The sequence below is a fragment of the Syzygium oleosum genome, unplaced genomic scaffold (assembly GCF_021117445.2).
Source record: "Syzygium oleosum isolate NSW1041296 unplaced genomic scaffold, Sole_v2.1 Sole_v2.01, whole genome shotgun sequence".
In the NCBI taxonomy this organism is placed as follows: domain Eukaryota; kingdom Viridiplantae; phylum Streptophyta; class Magnoliopsida; order Myrtales; family Myrtaceae; genus Syzygium; species Syzygium oleosum.
Window position 1 is genome coordinate 10499281 of NW_026607485.1, and position 14966 is coordinate 10514246.

At 42.7% G+C, this 14966-nt stretch overlaps 2 protein-coding genes across 2 annotated transcripts; both read left to right on the top strand.

Moving 5' to 3' along the window:
• The first annotated feature begins 292 nt into the window (after window positions 1–292).
• Window positions 293–10831, top strand: LOC115692597 (1-aminocyclopropane-1-carboxylate oxidase homolog 1-like). The gene is made up of 4 exons (XM_056316317.1): window positions 293–445; window positions 9168–9662; window positions 9782–10103; window positions 10263–10831. Exons 1-4 carry the CDS (start codon window positions 393–395, stop codon window positions 10509–10511), a joined length of 1119 nt encoding a protein of 372 aa, XP_056172292.1. The 5' UTR covers window positions 293–392; the 3' UTR covers window positions 10512–10831.
• Window positions 10832–11518: 687 nt separating this feature from the next.
• On the top strand, window positions 11519–13044 carry LOC115662630 (1-aminocyclopropane-1-carboxylate oxidase homolog 12-like). The gene is made up of 3 exons (XM_030584743.2): window positions 11519–11588; window positions 11753–12248; window positions 12987–13044. The coding sequence occupies exons 1-3, from the start codon at window positions 11519–11521 to the stop codon at window positions 13018–13020; spliced, it is 600 nt and encodes a 199-aa protein (XP_030440603.1). The 3' UTR covers window positions 13021–13044.
• Window positions 13045–14966: the final 1922 nt, after the last annotated feature.

Genomic DNA, 14966 nt, shown 5'->3' on the forward strand with positions numbered 1-14966 from the left:
TAGATATTCAGAAATTATTTCTGAATTAGAATGATTATCTCCTAACAAAAAAAGCAGGTACATGAAGAGAAAGAAGTCCACGTTTTCTTTTTTCAAGTGCATTTATTGTGTGTTCTTTTATTTGACTTTGTTTGTGTGCTTGCATTACTTTGTGGACTTTCTTGTTCCTCATTTAATCTTGTCAGACACACATGGCTAACGACCAGTCATTATAAATGGCTGTGAAGTTCAGAGTAGTATATTCACCATCTGTCTTTATTCGTCGAGTCGTTCCAAATTTTCGAAGTTATCATTTTTCTTTCGGTTCCAACAACCTCTTTCTATCAATTTCTCCAACGTTTAACATAAGATCGGACCTGGGAAGTCAATGGTGTTTTCAGTAAGGAAGAAAAATGGAAGCGTTCAGCACAGACGAAGCAAATGAAAATAAACAGAAGTACGACCTGTGAAGACTTACGAGCAGGAAGAAAAGAAGAAACAATGAGGAAAGAAACAGAAAGAAAAGAAAACAGAGCTTTTGGATTTTACATCTCTCTGAATACGAAGAAGATTTTCATTATTCAGCAACTCAAATCAATACATTTCTTCTGTTCTCTTATTTATATTGTACAGAACAACCATTCAACAGCTCATCTAAAGAAACTAACAAACTAACAGACTAACAGAAGAAAAAATACAGTTGGTTGTTCATTCAGTTAACACAAAAAATAGAGTAACGGTTTTGCAGTGGAAGAGTTGGACACGTGAAGCTGGAGGTTTTCTTGTTGACTTCATCTTTGTTGACTTTATCTTTGTTGACTTCATCTCTTGCCTTCTTGGTTGAATCAGCAGTATCTTCATTTCTTTTCTCTGTTGAAACAGAGTGACAGTTGGTCTTAACATCCCCCCGCAAATTGGGAAGGGGTCGAAAACCTATACCCAATTTGGTTCTGATAGTAACATGAGCCAGGCGTGACAAAGGTTTAGTAAAAATATCAGCAAGCTGATGAGCACTAGGAACATAGCGCACACTTAGTGTCACGCCCCGTACGCCATTGGAACGCAACATCCCGTCACGGTCGATTTTGGTGCGACGCTCCCAGGAAGCATCGCCGACCCAACGCCCAATCAGAGATCAAACACATGCAGAAGCACGTATATAAATATATATATACACCCTGACAATAAAACACATGAGACCAAGGTAGTACATTAAGTAAACAGCACCTCTGAAAATATGTATACTAGTATTACCATAGGAAACTTTTTACACAAATCATTTAGACAACAGCAGAGGAAACACACAGTCAGCAGCCACTTAGTCAAAAGGGGTCAATGAAAAACACTTCGGCTCCTCAGCTTCCTCGACCATGGCTGCAGGTCCATCCCCACAAGGGTGCACACTAGATGACCGCTGGATGAATTGCGGTATACCAAAAAGAGGCGCTCTCCTCGGCATCCTACGGCTGGGGGTCTGAAATGTTTCGGTTTACACAATCATGAGATGAATCTCAGTGAGTTCAACCCCTAAACCTAGGCTAGGCTAGCATGCAATCTCCTGACCGGAAAATAAATAAGTGAAACCATAGTGCAACAATAATCAATTAATCCTCCGACCCTGCAGGTTAGGCAGTTCAATATATAATAATCACGGCACGTACGTGGCACATATTATCACACGTACGCCAATCACATGCTCATGCACCGAGGCTCACACACTCGCATGCCAGTCCATGCATGTTTATGCATGCAAATGTCGTCGACATGTCACGTGTATTTCCCGGCCCACTGGCCCACACTGGCACACTGGCAATCGCCCAATTTATTATTTATTACGACTCGAGTCAACAACATTCACGGCCCGGTGCGTCTAGCCTGCTTCAAAGTGCATGAGGCGCAGCAACCGATCTGGCCCAGTGTCTCTAGCCTGCTTCAAAGTACATGAGGCGCAACACTGTTCTCCTTGCGAACCAGAGCCTGCTTCAAAGTGCATGAGGATGGTCGCCTTCCGGACGTACCGGGCATCGTCTTGCTTCAAAGTGCATGAGGACGGTATCGACCCGAAGGTCATGACCCAAAGGTCCTTAGGTGATCACACAACTCATTATTATCTGAACCCAGCGTATAACGCCCAGGGTATTTTAGGTGATCACATGCTCATGGCAGACACGCATTCTCGCACAATTTCATCACATGCCTCACTCTTGGCATACGCAATGCGTGTCCATGTTATGCAATGCAATGCACCACGAGCACCACTATAATTCAGACACCCAATGTCACAACACGTGCTTAATTGGCCCAATTAATACCGTGTGGCCTAACGTGCGACTCACAAATCAGTAAATCATTGTAAACCAAACAATGGCCAATCGCACTCCATAAAATCAGCCACACCACATACGACATAGCAGTACGAAATCAATCACAATTAAGCACAATTGACGTACAATCAGTCAACCCGGACATACCCGGTAATTTTCCAACGGGCTCCTAAATTGGTCATTTAATCCAATTAATCTCCCCAATTAATTCTCATTAATCCACTAAATTTCCCAATGATAATTTCTACCAATCCGTCCTCAACCCAGTCTGAAATACACACTGATACCATCTAAGCCAGTCCAAATTGTACCGATAATACCTAAACCAGTCCAGAAAAACGCACTAACAGTCCTAATCTGGGTTTAGGAATTTTACTCACTTAATTCAAGATCACGACGACGAGGAACGGCGGCCGATCACTGATGAACAGTGAAACCGGCGGCGGAATTCCCGTGCGCGTACTGTTCACGCGCACTGTTCACGGCGTACTGTTCACGCGGTACGGACTTGTACGGACGGCGGAAAAAACGGTGGCCGGCGAAGTGCCGATGACGGCCACGACGGCCGTACGGTCGAGATGAACAGTGATCTGTACGGACGCGATGAACAGTACCGTTACGGACAGGCTGGATGGCGACGCATGGCGAGGCTGGACGGCTGGGTGGTGACGGAACAGCGATCCGAGCTCCGGCGAAGCTCCGGCGACCCTTTTTGCCGGACGGGAAAGAGAAAAAGGGGGAGAAAGAGAGAGAAAGGGAGAGAGAAAAGGGCTGGACAGGGGCGAGGCTGAAGCTGGGGGACTATGTGGTCGACGGCGGGGCACGGCGGTCGGCGGCGGTGCTCCGGTGGCCGGCGGCAAACTCCGGCGAAGCCAAAACCAAGAGAGAAAATGGAGAAAAAGAGAGGAAAATGGAAGAGAAGCTGCTGGTGGGGGCTGGTTCTGCCGTGAGGGAGGGCTGAGGAGAGAGAAAACAGTCCAACTTGGTCAAATAAAGCAGCCCAAAGTGCCACGTGTCGCCGATCCGTGAAAAATGACCAAAACGCCCCTAATCTAACGGTTCTAAAGAGATAGGCTTAAATAATTGAGGGGCAATTGGGTCTTTCGGTCCAATAATGCAGCTGATAACCACAGTTACTTATCCCAAAAATTTCCCAAAAATTTCCCAAAAATTCGGACCCGAAAACGGCCCAGGGGCAAAACCGTCATTTTTCCGGTCCCGGGGTGAAATTCCAATTTTCGCACATACGTGTTTCATATGTGCGTGGCCAACATAATATGGCGTCGGATTCGCGAAATTCACTTTCTAAGCCCTCGAAAATCGACTGCGAAGTTTCGGGAATAAAATAATATTATTTTTCCAATTTTTGTCGAAATTCCAATTTTTTGCCAAAACCACTCTAAATGTGCGTGGCCACCCCAAAATGACCTTGGCCGCGAAAAATAACCTCAAACGGCCTCCGAATCTAGCTTCGGTGCCCACAGGGGCAAAACCGTAATTTTTTACCCCCGGACTGAAATTCCACTTTTTACTCGTACTAACTCCAAACGTGTGTGGCCAGCGTAATATGACGTCAGATTCCCAAAAATAGTCTCTTAAGCCTTCGAAAATCGACATCGAAATCCGGGCCCAATTTCGTGATCAAAACTCGCTCGAGTTTCAATTTCAGGGTCTCTGGCTAACGGGCGGCTGTTTAAGACATACGCGTATCGACCTAGGGTTATTCGAATTACGACGGTCCCGATCATTAAGAGAATGAGAAATTATCATTAGTTCCAAAGATCACGATCGTTAGGTTCAGGTTCAGGACTGGTTGGCCACGTGCACTTTCGGTCTTGCAGAATCACCTGCGATCCGATTGTACATCGTTGGCCTTGGCCAAACCAAATCCATCACCTTTCCTAAGATCGGCCCACGTTGGCCCAAAATATTCACTCATCGTATCTCGAGATCGGTGTCCCGTTCACTATCGAGTCCCTGGTCCACGTACCGTTTCCTAGTTAGCCATACCCCATTGGTTAGTATCCCGAGAGTGATCAGCTCTGGGCGAGACTTGCTAAAATGAAATGCGAAATATTGTCAATTTTATTGATCCCGGAATTACGTCGAAATTCGGGCTGTTACACTTAGAGAACCGGAGGAAACTTTCTCCCGAACAAAATGAAAGTCAACTTCAATGTGTTTGGTGCGAGCATGTAGAATAGGATTGGCAGTAAGAGAAATGGCAGACTGATTATCACAAGACAAAAGTGTAGGGGAGGAGAGACAGACACCAATGTCACGTAGAACAAAACTGATCCAATTAAGATCAGCAGTAGTAGATGCAAGTGCTCGATATTCAGCTTCTGTGGAGGACCGAGACACAGTAGGTTGTTTCTTAGCTGCCCATGAAATGAGATTAGAACCAAGATAGGCACAAAAGCCAGTAGTTGAGCATCTGGTATCAACACAACCAGCCCAATCAGCATCGGAGAATCCATATAATGTCATTGAGCTGTGAGAACGAAGAAAAATACCAAGATGAAGGGTTCCTTTAACATAGCGAAGAACACGTTTCAGCTTGTAAAAATCTGCAACTGTTGGCTGCTGCATCTTCTGACATAAAAGGTTCGTAGCATAAGCAAGATCAGGGCGAGTTATTGTTAGATACTGAAGACCACCAACGAGACTTCTGTATTCAAGTGGATTGGCAAGTAGGCGGGTATCGTTTGTCATGATGACTGATCTTAGTGGAAGAGGAGTGGAAACAGGTTTACATTCTGTCATGTTAGCTTTTGACAGAAGATCAAGAGCATACTTAGTTTGACATAGGAAGAGATCAGAAGTGGTGCGTTTGGCTTCAATTCCTAGAAAGTAATGGAGATGCCCGAAAATTTTCATGTGAAAGTGAAGACTGAGTGACTGAATCAGTTTATGAAGTAGCTGATCTGAGCTGCCAGTCAATATAATATCATCTACATAAAGCAACAAAAGCATTGTGTCTGGGCCATCATGAAACACAAAGAGTGAGGGATCAGTAGTGCTACAGAAGAAACCGGCTTCAAGAAGAAAATTGCTAAACTTGTCAAACCAAGCTCGCGGCGCTTGACGAAGGCCATATAAGGACTTCTTGAGAAGACATACAAATTGAGATTTCTGAGGGTGTATAAAACCAGGTGGCTGCTCCATATAGACTGTTTCATTTAGTGTTCCATGTAAGAAAGCATTTTTAACATCGAGTTGATGTATTGGCCAGTGCTTCATCATTGCCACAGAGAGCACTATACGGATGGTAGCATGTTTGACAACAGGGCTAAATGTTTCTGTAAAGTCAACTCCCTCTTCTTGGTGAAATCCCTTAGCCACTAATCGAGCCTTCAATCTATCAAGACTTCCATCAGATGCTAGCTTAGTTTTAAACACCCATTTGCATCCTATGACATTCATTTGGTTAGTGCGAGGAACTAATATCCATGTCTAATTGTCATGCAGAGCATCCATTTCATCCTGCATTGCTTTATGCCAGCCTTCATCAGCTAAGGCTGATTTAACCGATCGTGGTTCAAGAGGAACTTTGTATTCAGCCAGACATGCATATTTGGGATTTGGCTTTACAATGCCAGATTTTAGTCGAGTTTGCATAGAATGAGTAGAAAGTGTAACTTGTGAAACTGGTGGAGGAATTTGCTCAGTATGATCGATAGGAATTTCATCTGGTGTATCAACTGTGTGAGAAAGAACTGCTTGTTCGTCAGGGACTGAGGCAGACTGCAAAGGTAAGTGAGATGAATATGATGGCATTTCAACAGGATAAGATGTATTTAAGGGATCAACTCCCAACATGCCACTATCTTGTAAATGTCCTAGATGTCCATTTGAGTGATATTGCACCTGTGCTGCACTTGGATAATCCAGAAGGTGAACTTCTTCTGCCCATTGTCGATACAGAGTAGTACACTGATTGTACTCTGTTGTTAGTTTCCTAGTGAAAGGAAAGAAACTTTCGTCGAACAACACATGTCGACTAATGTATATACGACCATCAGCAGGCACAAGACATCGATATCCTCTATGACGTTCACTATACCCCAGAAAGACACATGTGAGTGATTGTGGATCAAATTTATGTTGTGCATATGGTCTGAGACAAGGGTAACATGCACAGCCAAAGACTCTTAGATGTTCATATCTGGGCTCTTGTTGATAAAGCTTACTGTAGGGTGAGTGCAGTTGTAACTTTGATGTAGGAAGTATATTGATAATGTAGTTAGCTGTCATGAATGCATCAACCCAGTATTTTAATGGAATTCTAGCATGATAGAGCATAGCTAAGCCCAGTTCAACCACATGGCGATGTTTTCTTTCAGAAATCCCATTCTGTTCTGGTGTATAAGGACAAGAAACACATTGTTTGATGCCACAATTCTGTAAAAGGAGCTGAAATTTGTTGCTAGTGAATTCTCCTCCACCATCACATTGAAAAGCTTTGATTCTACGATCAAAATGATTCTCTACTTGCTTCTGAAACATGACAAAGATGTCATAGAAGTCTGACTTCAATTTCATTGGATAAAGCCAACTATAACGGGAAAAATTGTCCACAAAGATGACATAGTATCTAAAATTCTGAAAAGAATTGACTGGTGATGGACCCCAAATATCACAATGAATCTTCTCTAAAGGAACAGTAGACACAGAATCGGATAAAGGAAATGGTAATGCAGTACTCTTGGCAACTTGACAGCTTCTACATATAGTTTGAGTCCTTGTAGTACAGTGAATCAATTGCTGAGTCTGCAGATGCTTCAATGTTTTAAAGTTGGTATGAGCTAATCTCTGGTGCCACACATCTTCTCCTACAGCTGTATGTCTTTGAGTGAAGAAAGCCTCTGTGATTTGTGGATCCACTTGGTAAAGTCCTCTAATTTTCCTTCCGAGCATCACTGTTGTGTTGGTGCGATTGTCCTTTATATAAACCCCATTTTTATCAAAAACAAATGAACAGGGATAATCATCTGTTAGTCTTGATACTGAAAGGAGATTCTTTTTGATTTCAGGAACAATCAGCACATCATTTAGAGGCAATGAATTAATTTCAGTATGTAACACAGCATCACCAATATATGCAATAGGTAGACATGAGCCATTCCCTATCATAACTGTATCAGTTCCATTGTACTTAGATGAGTTATGAAGAATACCCGAATCTGCAGTGATGTGAGCAGTTGCACCAGTGTCTGGATACCACTCACTACCTTTAGAATCTTCAATATGCATTGCTGCTAAGGCTGTTGGTATCTCCTCAGCCTGATATGAGTTGTCAAATCGATACCAGCAATGAAGTGCATCATGTCCTGGACGTTTACAAATTTGACACTCCAACCGAATAGTATCACACATCTTCTCATCCTGCAAATGTTTGTTAGATGTTAAACTTGGAGAGGGATATGATTTGGTATCTTGATACCTTTGTGAAGAACCAGCATATGAGCGAAATCCTTGACCAGAACTAGGAAAGTTATTAAACTGCTTAAAATGTTGATTCTCCTGGTTCTGATTCAAGCTATTTGGTCTGTAACTCTGATTTCTTCCAGGATATCCATAACTATGATTTCTACTGTTAAATGGACGTCCTCTGCCATAACTACGTCCTCCATGATTACTACCTCTTTGACCTCCAAAACCAAAGTTTTGCTGAGCAAGTTCTCTGTCAGATTCCACCTTCTGCTGAACTTCAGACTTTCTTTGTCCATAGTAGGCCAGATGAGGATTATACTGACTTGAGGAATAGCTCTGTAATCTTGTTTCGAATCTTTCTAACTGTGATATTACTTCATCATATTCTGGCTGAGGTTTGAAGCAATACATGGTGGTTCTGAAACTCTCATATTAAGATCCTAATCCCTCAAGAACACCAAACATCTTCGTTATCTCATCTACAGGCTTTCCAATAGCATTTAGCTGATCACAAATTGATTTGTATTCTCTGAGATACACAGATAATGCTCGATCCCGTTTCTGACAGGCTTGTAGTTTCCCTCGTAGTTCAAATTCTCTTGCTACAGACTTCTGTGTAAATCGATTAAGTAGAGTTTGCCATACCTCATATGAAGTTTCCAAACCAATGATCAAACTCAGAATATTCTCTGATACAGCTCCACTGATCCATGATGATACAAGTTGATCTGTTCTTATCCAATCTGTATAATCGGGATTCACAGCTTTAGCTTCATTACCTTCAACTTCAATCTGTAATGTTTGAGTAGGTGATGGAATTTCACCACTAATGAAACCAAATAGTTCTTGGCTTCGCAAGAATCTGTGAAACTGTGCTTGCCAAAGAAGGAAATTGTCGTCAGCTAGCTTGATCGTGACGAAGTTGGAGATGTTTACATGAATCGGGAAAGGATATTTCTGCGTTCTGGTTGCCATTGATGAGGCTCTGATACCATGTGAAGTCTTACGAGCAGGAAGAAAAGAAGAAACAATGAGGAAAGAAACAGAAAGAAAAGAAAACAGAGCTTTTGGATTTTACATCTCTCTGAATACGAAGAAGATTTTCATTATTCAGCAACTCAAATCAATACATTTCTTCTGTTCTCTTATTTATATTGTACAGAACAACCATTCAACAGCTCATCTAAAGAAACTAACAAACTAACAGACTAACAGAAGAAAAAATACAGTTGGTTGTTCATTCAGTTAACACAAAAAATAGAGTAACGGTTTTGCAGTGGAAGAGTTGGACACGTGAAGCTGGAGGTTTTTTTGTTGACTTCATCTTTGTTGACTTTATCTTTGTTGACTTCATCTCTTGCCTTCTTGGTTGAATCAGCAGTATCTTCATTTCTTTTCTCTGTTGAAACAGAGTGACAGTTGGTCTTAACACGACCGGGTGTGCAAGCTAAAGGCTTTCGATGAATCAAAGGCGGGTGTCAAGGGCCTCGTCGATGCGGGGATTACCAAAGTTCCTTCTATTTTTGTAGAACGCCCAGAGAACCTGCGAAGTGCTCTGGCATCGGGCGACAGCTGCTTCCGTGTACCTATAATTGACCTTGAAGATATTGCGAAAGATCCATCTCGGCACCAGGAGGTTGTGAATGAAGTTCGAAGTGCATCCAAAACATGGGGCTTCTTTCAGGTGGTGAAGCACGGGATCCCCACCGCTGTTCTGGAGGAGATGCTGGATGGAGTGCGCCGTTTCCATGAGCTAGATGCTGGAGAGAAGAGATGTTTCTATTCGCGAGATTTCACAAGAGGCATTGCGTATCACAGCAATTTTAATCTGTATAGAACAGAGGCGGCTAATTGGAGGGACACCCTATTCTGTATTATGGCACCTAATGCTCCCGTGGCAGAGGACTTGCCGGCGGTATGCCAGTAAGTGATTTTGCAGAATATTCAACCACAATGTCTTATGATATTTTGTTAAGATTTTGCTTCCCACGGATTAGGAATTTGCGACGAATTGACCCACTAAATTTTTTTGAACACCCTAGTGACATAATGCTGGAATTCTCGAAGCAAGTGATGAATTTAGGAATCACCTTGTTCGAGCTACGGTCGGAGGCGCTCGGGTTGAAGCAGAACCATCTGAAGGACATGGACTGCGCTGAGGGACTCGTCCTTCTGAGCCAGTACTACCCCAAATGCCCACAACCAGAGCTCACTCTGGGAGCCAGCAAGCACGCCGACAGCGACTTCTTCACCGTGCTCCTGCAAGACCATGTAGGAGGTCTCCAAGTTCTTCATCAGAATCAGTGGATCGATGTGAGCCCCGTGCCAGGAGCGCTGGTAGTTAACATCGGAGATCTGCTTCAGGCAAGTCTCACCTAACATACTCTCTCTCTCCCCACGTCTTATCACTAGAGACCCTGTTAGGCACATCAATAAAACACAAACAAAGCATTTTAAGCGTGAGCTCTTTATCCGGCAGTTGAGCGTTCACTTTCTAATCACGAACCAGAGCATTTTTTTCAGCTTGTCTCCAATGACATATTCAAGAGCGCCGAGCATAGAGTTTTGGCCAACAACGTGGGGCCGAGAGTGTCTGTGGCATGCTTCTTTTACACGGCGGCGTCGCCATCTCCAAGACTGTATGGACCCATTAAGGAGTTGATTTCGGAGGGCGATCCACCAAAGTACAGAGAAACCACCATCATGGAGTATGTTTCCCGCTACAGTGCGAGAGGCGATGAGACTTCGGCTCTGCAGATGTTCAAGCTGTGAGTTTGGCAGTGGCAAACATCTGGTGGTACAAATCGGAAAGGGAATGCCTACATTAGCAGAAAGTAAACCCGAGCGTGATACGAGCTTTCTGGCTAGTTTGTTACTTTTCATATTCGTATTATGTCGTCGCTTTGATATGCAAAAATAATTTCAATAATTGACTACGTCATAGAATCAAGCCACTAGGTGCAAGTGCCTTAGGAGATTATATGCAATATACCTGAATATTCAAAGCACAGAGCTCCAATGTCAAGTCCATCTCAACCGATGATCATGTCAATCCCGTGTTGTTGAGACCTTCATAATTAATGATTGATGTAGGGTTGGTTCACATAGTTTATGAACCAAGTGCCAACTTTCTTCATGGATAGATTTGCACCAGCATTATTAAACTAAGGAACTGGGTTGGAACGACAATTCGATCTACAATGTTTTAGTTTTCTACTTAAAGTGTATTTAAGTCGAATCCTAGGTCATCGGTCAGTGCTTGAAAGTCCTATATTCTTCTGAACTTGTTCTTCCGAGAATATCAGTTTCTTGCCCAGACAATGTTTCTCATGTGTACACATACTTCATCTCAAGAAGCGATGGCTATCTTGGAGTGGCAGAGAGAAGACGAGGCTGTGTTGTCTAGCATGAGGAGATCAATGAATTGGTACAAACAATGTGTTTGTCCCAGAAGTAACAAAAGCTTTTAAAACATGGGAAGCGGTCTCTTTATCATCTGCAAAACTATAGTTTTAAGATGGGAAAAAGCTCGAAGTTCACCAAAACGGCGATATAGGCTAGCTAACAGAGGGAGATAGAGCGGGAGAGAGGGAGAACTTCACCTTTATTACAGAAAGATTGTGTTTCAGTTTTGCTGCTACGTTTATGTTTTGGTGTCATAAGCTCCAACCTTTTCGGGTAATTGAGCGTTCTGGTGTCACAAGCTCTGAGCAGCAGAAACCTCTTCTCGTTATGAAAATTCACATGACAGAGAGATTAAAGACGTAAAAACAGCAACAATGCGCACTTATGCACCGCAGAAAGAAGGGTGCAGATTTAACCCCAGGGAAGAGCCATTTCCGCAGCTCAGTTAGCTTCTGGCGCAGATTTCTTTGCTTGAGTCACAAAAGTGGCCTCGAAGCTTTGTTTATGGGGTTAGCAGATTGATCGAACTTTTCTGCCCTCCTCCTCTCTCCCAACGGTGTTGTTCTAGCAATTCCTAGCATCATCTTCCTTATATTCTTACCCGGCAGAGCTCAAGTCCTTCGACAACTCAAAGGCCGGCGTGAAGGGGCTGGCCGACACCAAACTGACCCACATAACCCAAATCTTCGTCCACCACCAACTCAAGCTCGAGCATGATCATGCCTCGGAAGCACTAGGATCGAGCCTGCGCATTCCAGTCATAGACTTCGGAGGTGTGGGCCGAACCCGTAGAAGCCCTGGCGAGCGGAAGCAGATGGTCGATCTGGTCCGGGAGGTGTGCGAGAGGAGGGGGTTCTTCCAGGCGGTGAACCACGGCATGCTGGCGGCCCTCATGGAGGAGATGGTTAGAGGGATCAGGAGGTTCCATGAGCAGGACCTCGAGGCGAAGCGCGAGCGGTACTCGCGAAATTACGGCGTGAGGAAGGTGCTGGACAACAGCAACTTCGACCTGTACAGAGCTCTGGCGGCGAACTGGAGGGACTCGATCACCTGCGTCTTGGCTCCTCGTTGTCCGGATCCTCAGGAATTGTCTGCTGTCTGTCGGTAATCTCTGCGTGTGCGGGTCTGTGCGTGCGTACGCGGGGAGAACACACTCCTTGAAAGGCTGAAACTAGATATTTTTTTGGGACTTGCGACAGAAAATGCTTTCAATTTAGTTATGCGATACCCACTTGTGTCGTGCGAGAGGGATCAAAGGGTTCCATGATAGTTTTTGTTTTTTGACACAAAGCAAATCAGGGGAAAAAAGCGAAGAAGCTCTAGCCTAGATAAGATTTAAGATGTGATAATTAAGTAATAATGGGGCTTTTGGACTCGATGTAGCTGCTGCTTGGCCTGGCGAAACGAGTGCCCAGTGTGCTGGAAGTTCTTGTGATTTTGTCAAAGGGCTTCAGAGTCGTAGTTCAGTTGAAGCGAACGATCAAAAGGGGTCATAGATCTTCAGGGGATTCAGAGTCGGAATGCCAATAGATTCGGTTTGAATGGAAAAACTTATTCCTTTTCTGTCCTTCCTCTTTGGTATGCAAGAATGATTGCACTGTTACGCGAATCATGAACTCGTATAATAGAACCTCAATTTTGATAATTGGATTTGAGTTCTTATGCAAAGTAAACTGACCTGGTCCATTTATATCCCCACATCTAAAACCAATTTATGTAATTCAAGTACTGTGGAAATTACTTGTCAGTAGGATCCTGTTGAGAGAGTGAGGTAGAGATTGATTTTCTGATGTTCATTGCGTTTGACTAATCACTTGTTCTCTAAAACCAACCGATTTGCAGAGACGTAATAATTGAGTACAAGGACAGAATTTAGGAATTGGCAGATAGTCGATGCGAAATATTCCAAATGTAAACGAGTCAAAGTACTGGAGTAAGCTACTTGTTGGTTCCATCGTTGTATTCCAAAATGGATGACCAAACGGGGGTTGCTCCCCCTTCATTTAGAGAAAATAAATCAATTACTCATGCCATGTCAGGTACTCACTCTTTCAAAAGAATAAAACGAAGAAGAAGAAGAAGAAAGAGTAGTAGCTTAACATGTCAAGAACATAAATATTTTTTTATTAATATATGCACAAGGAACGAAATGTTACCGCGTTGATTTTCATGTAATGCAACGAGAAGTTCATCGTAACATGGCCCCAAAGCCCACGCAGGAGTGCCTAATCCCATTTCTTTTCTTCAAGACCGTGTCAGTCTGTACCCTTCGCTATCATAGAGAATCGGATGCCCACAGTTTCTCCGTCGTCTTCTGTTGACCGTCATGTGCATGAAAATTGAATAGGCTTACTGCTGTGGAGGTTGATTGAAGTGAACTCCCGACAACTTTGGGACTGCCGTGGAGGTCTTTCACGCCACCCCAACATTTGTATATATTATATTTCCACGTTCCAATGAAAATGAAAACAAAAAACTCAATAATAATTTTCTAAAATCGAAAAAGGGGTACCTGCTTTGCTTTTGTCGCATCTTTTTGCACATGCTTGATCTTCTTATTGTTCAATTCCATTCCCACTTGCCATTATTTGATTTCCTACCATTAACATAACAACAAACGAGGCGTCAGGTTTCGACTTTCGTGCATATGGAACCGCTGTGGACCATCATTACTCTGGTTTTTTCTTGTAATGTTTATCATGGTCTCCTCCCTTAATTTGACTAATGCTTCCTCTTTTTGGTGGTGCCTCGTGATAAAACTCCGTGGACGAATATATATAGCAAGGCACGGCATCTCCATGTGACTTCATGCTCGGTCGCTCATTATAAAGTTCAGTCAACCAGATCCGAAATGCTCTCCCCGAAAAGAGAGTTGGCAAAATCCGACCAGATCCGAAATGCTCTCCCCGAAAATAGATCCAATCCCACCCGAGTTGACTAAGAAAAATCGGCCACTTGTGACCAACTCGAAACCCCAAACCAACCCACATGCCCACCGTCCACACACTTTTGTTCAAGCCCTCTAACTTGTTTTTCTTTTGCTGATAAAGACGAAATCGCTATTCGCTTGCCATCAAATCCTCCCAAGCGTTAGTTGTAAATTTCTCCACTATCACGTAGATATGGATATGTTATTCTTGACTTGACAGATTTAATTGATAGTTATTGAAACTGTGTCTTTTGGGTGTAAATTAACAAAATTTCACATTAAGCATTCGTACGTGTCGTAAAAAAGGAATGCTATAGACAATATTTTCCTACTTACAATAAGAAAAAATTTTCATCCTCAACAACCTTTTATACTTAAAGTTATAAGAGAAATGCTTATGTGATAGTCCTTAATTTACTTTGAGATTGACAACTTTAGAAATTGTTGTGGGGTCCACTTTTTCAAGAATTTGTGGCTTACAACATGATGTTAATCTCACAATAGCCCAAAAACTATTATGCTAGCAAAGCCTAAGTTGTATTCGTAAACTATATAAACGATCATTTTTCACGAAAGTGTTTTCCAAATAATTGATTTTAATGAAAAATATTTTCATTATCAACAATTTATGCTTAACATTTTCGTCGACGAAGAATATATTTTTCATTCATTCCTTTTATGTAAATTGCACAAATGATCAATTTTTTTTTTAAATTTTCGCGAAACATATGCTTCTCAAGAGACTGTATCTTTCCAAGTTTTCCTAATCACCATGAAAATATAGACATTAATGGGGTTTCTATTTCTGTCACTGTACTAAACCAAGTTGAATTCTTACTGTATAGTTGCTGAAAATGACTTTATATTTTTGGACCTCTACATTACGATAAGAT

What these genes read in the sequence shown, in the direction of transcription:
- LOC115692597 (XM_056316317.1), top strand. Translation starts at nt 393, where the DNA reads ATGGAAGCGTTCAGCACAGACGAAGCAAATGAAAATAAACAGAAGTAC. An exon ending in AATAAACAGAAGTACGACCT is followed by an intron (nt 446 to 9,167) that starts GTGAAGACTTAC and finishes CAGTTGGTCTTA; the next exon opens with ACACGACCGGGTGTGCAAGC. An exon ending in GACTTGCCGGCGGTATGCCA is followed by an intron (nt 9,663 to 9,781) that starts GTAAGTGATTTT and finishes TGAACACCCTAG; the next exon opens with TGACATAATGCTGGAATTCT.
- LOC115662630 (XM_030584743.2), top strand. Translation starts at nt 11,519, where the DNA reads ATGCGCACTTATGCACCGCAGAAAGAAGGGTGCAGATTTAACCCCAGG. An exon ending in AGAGCCATTTCCGCAGCTCA is followed by an intron (nt 11,589 to 11,752) that starts GTTAGCTTCTGG and finishes CTTACCCGGCAG; the next exon opens with AGCTCAAGTCCTTCGACAAC. An exon ending in GAATTGTCTGCTGTCTGTCG is followed by an intron (nt 12,249 to 12,986) that starts GTAATCTCTGCG and finishes ACCGATTTGCAG; the next exon opens with AGACGTAATAATTGAGTACA.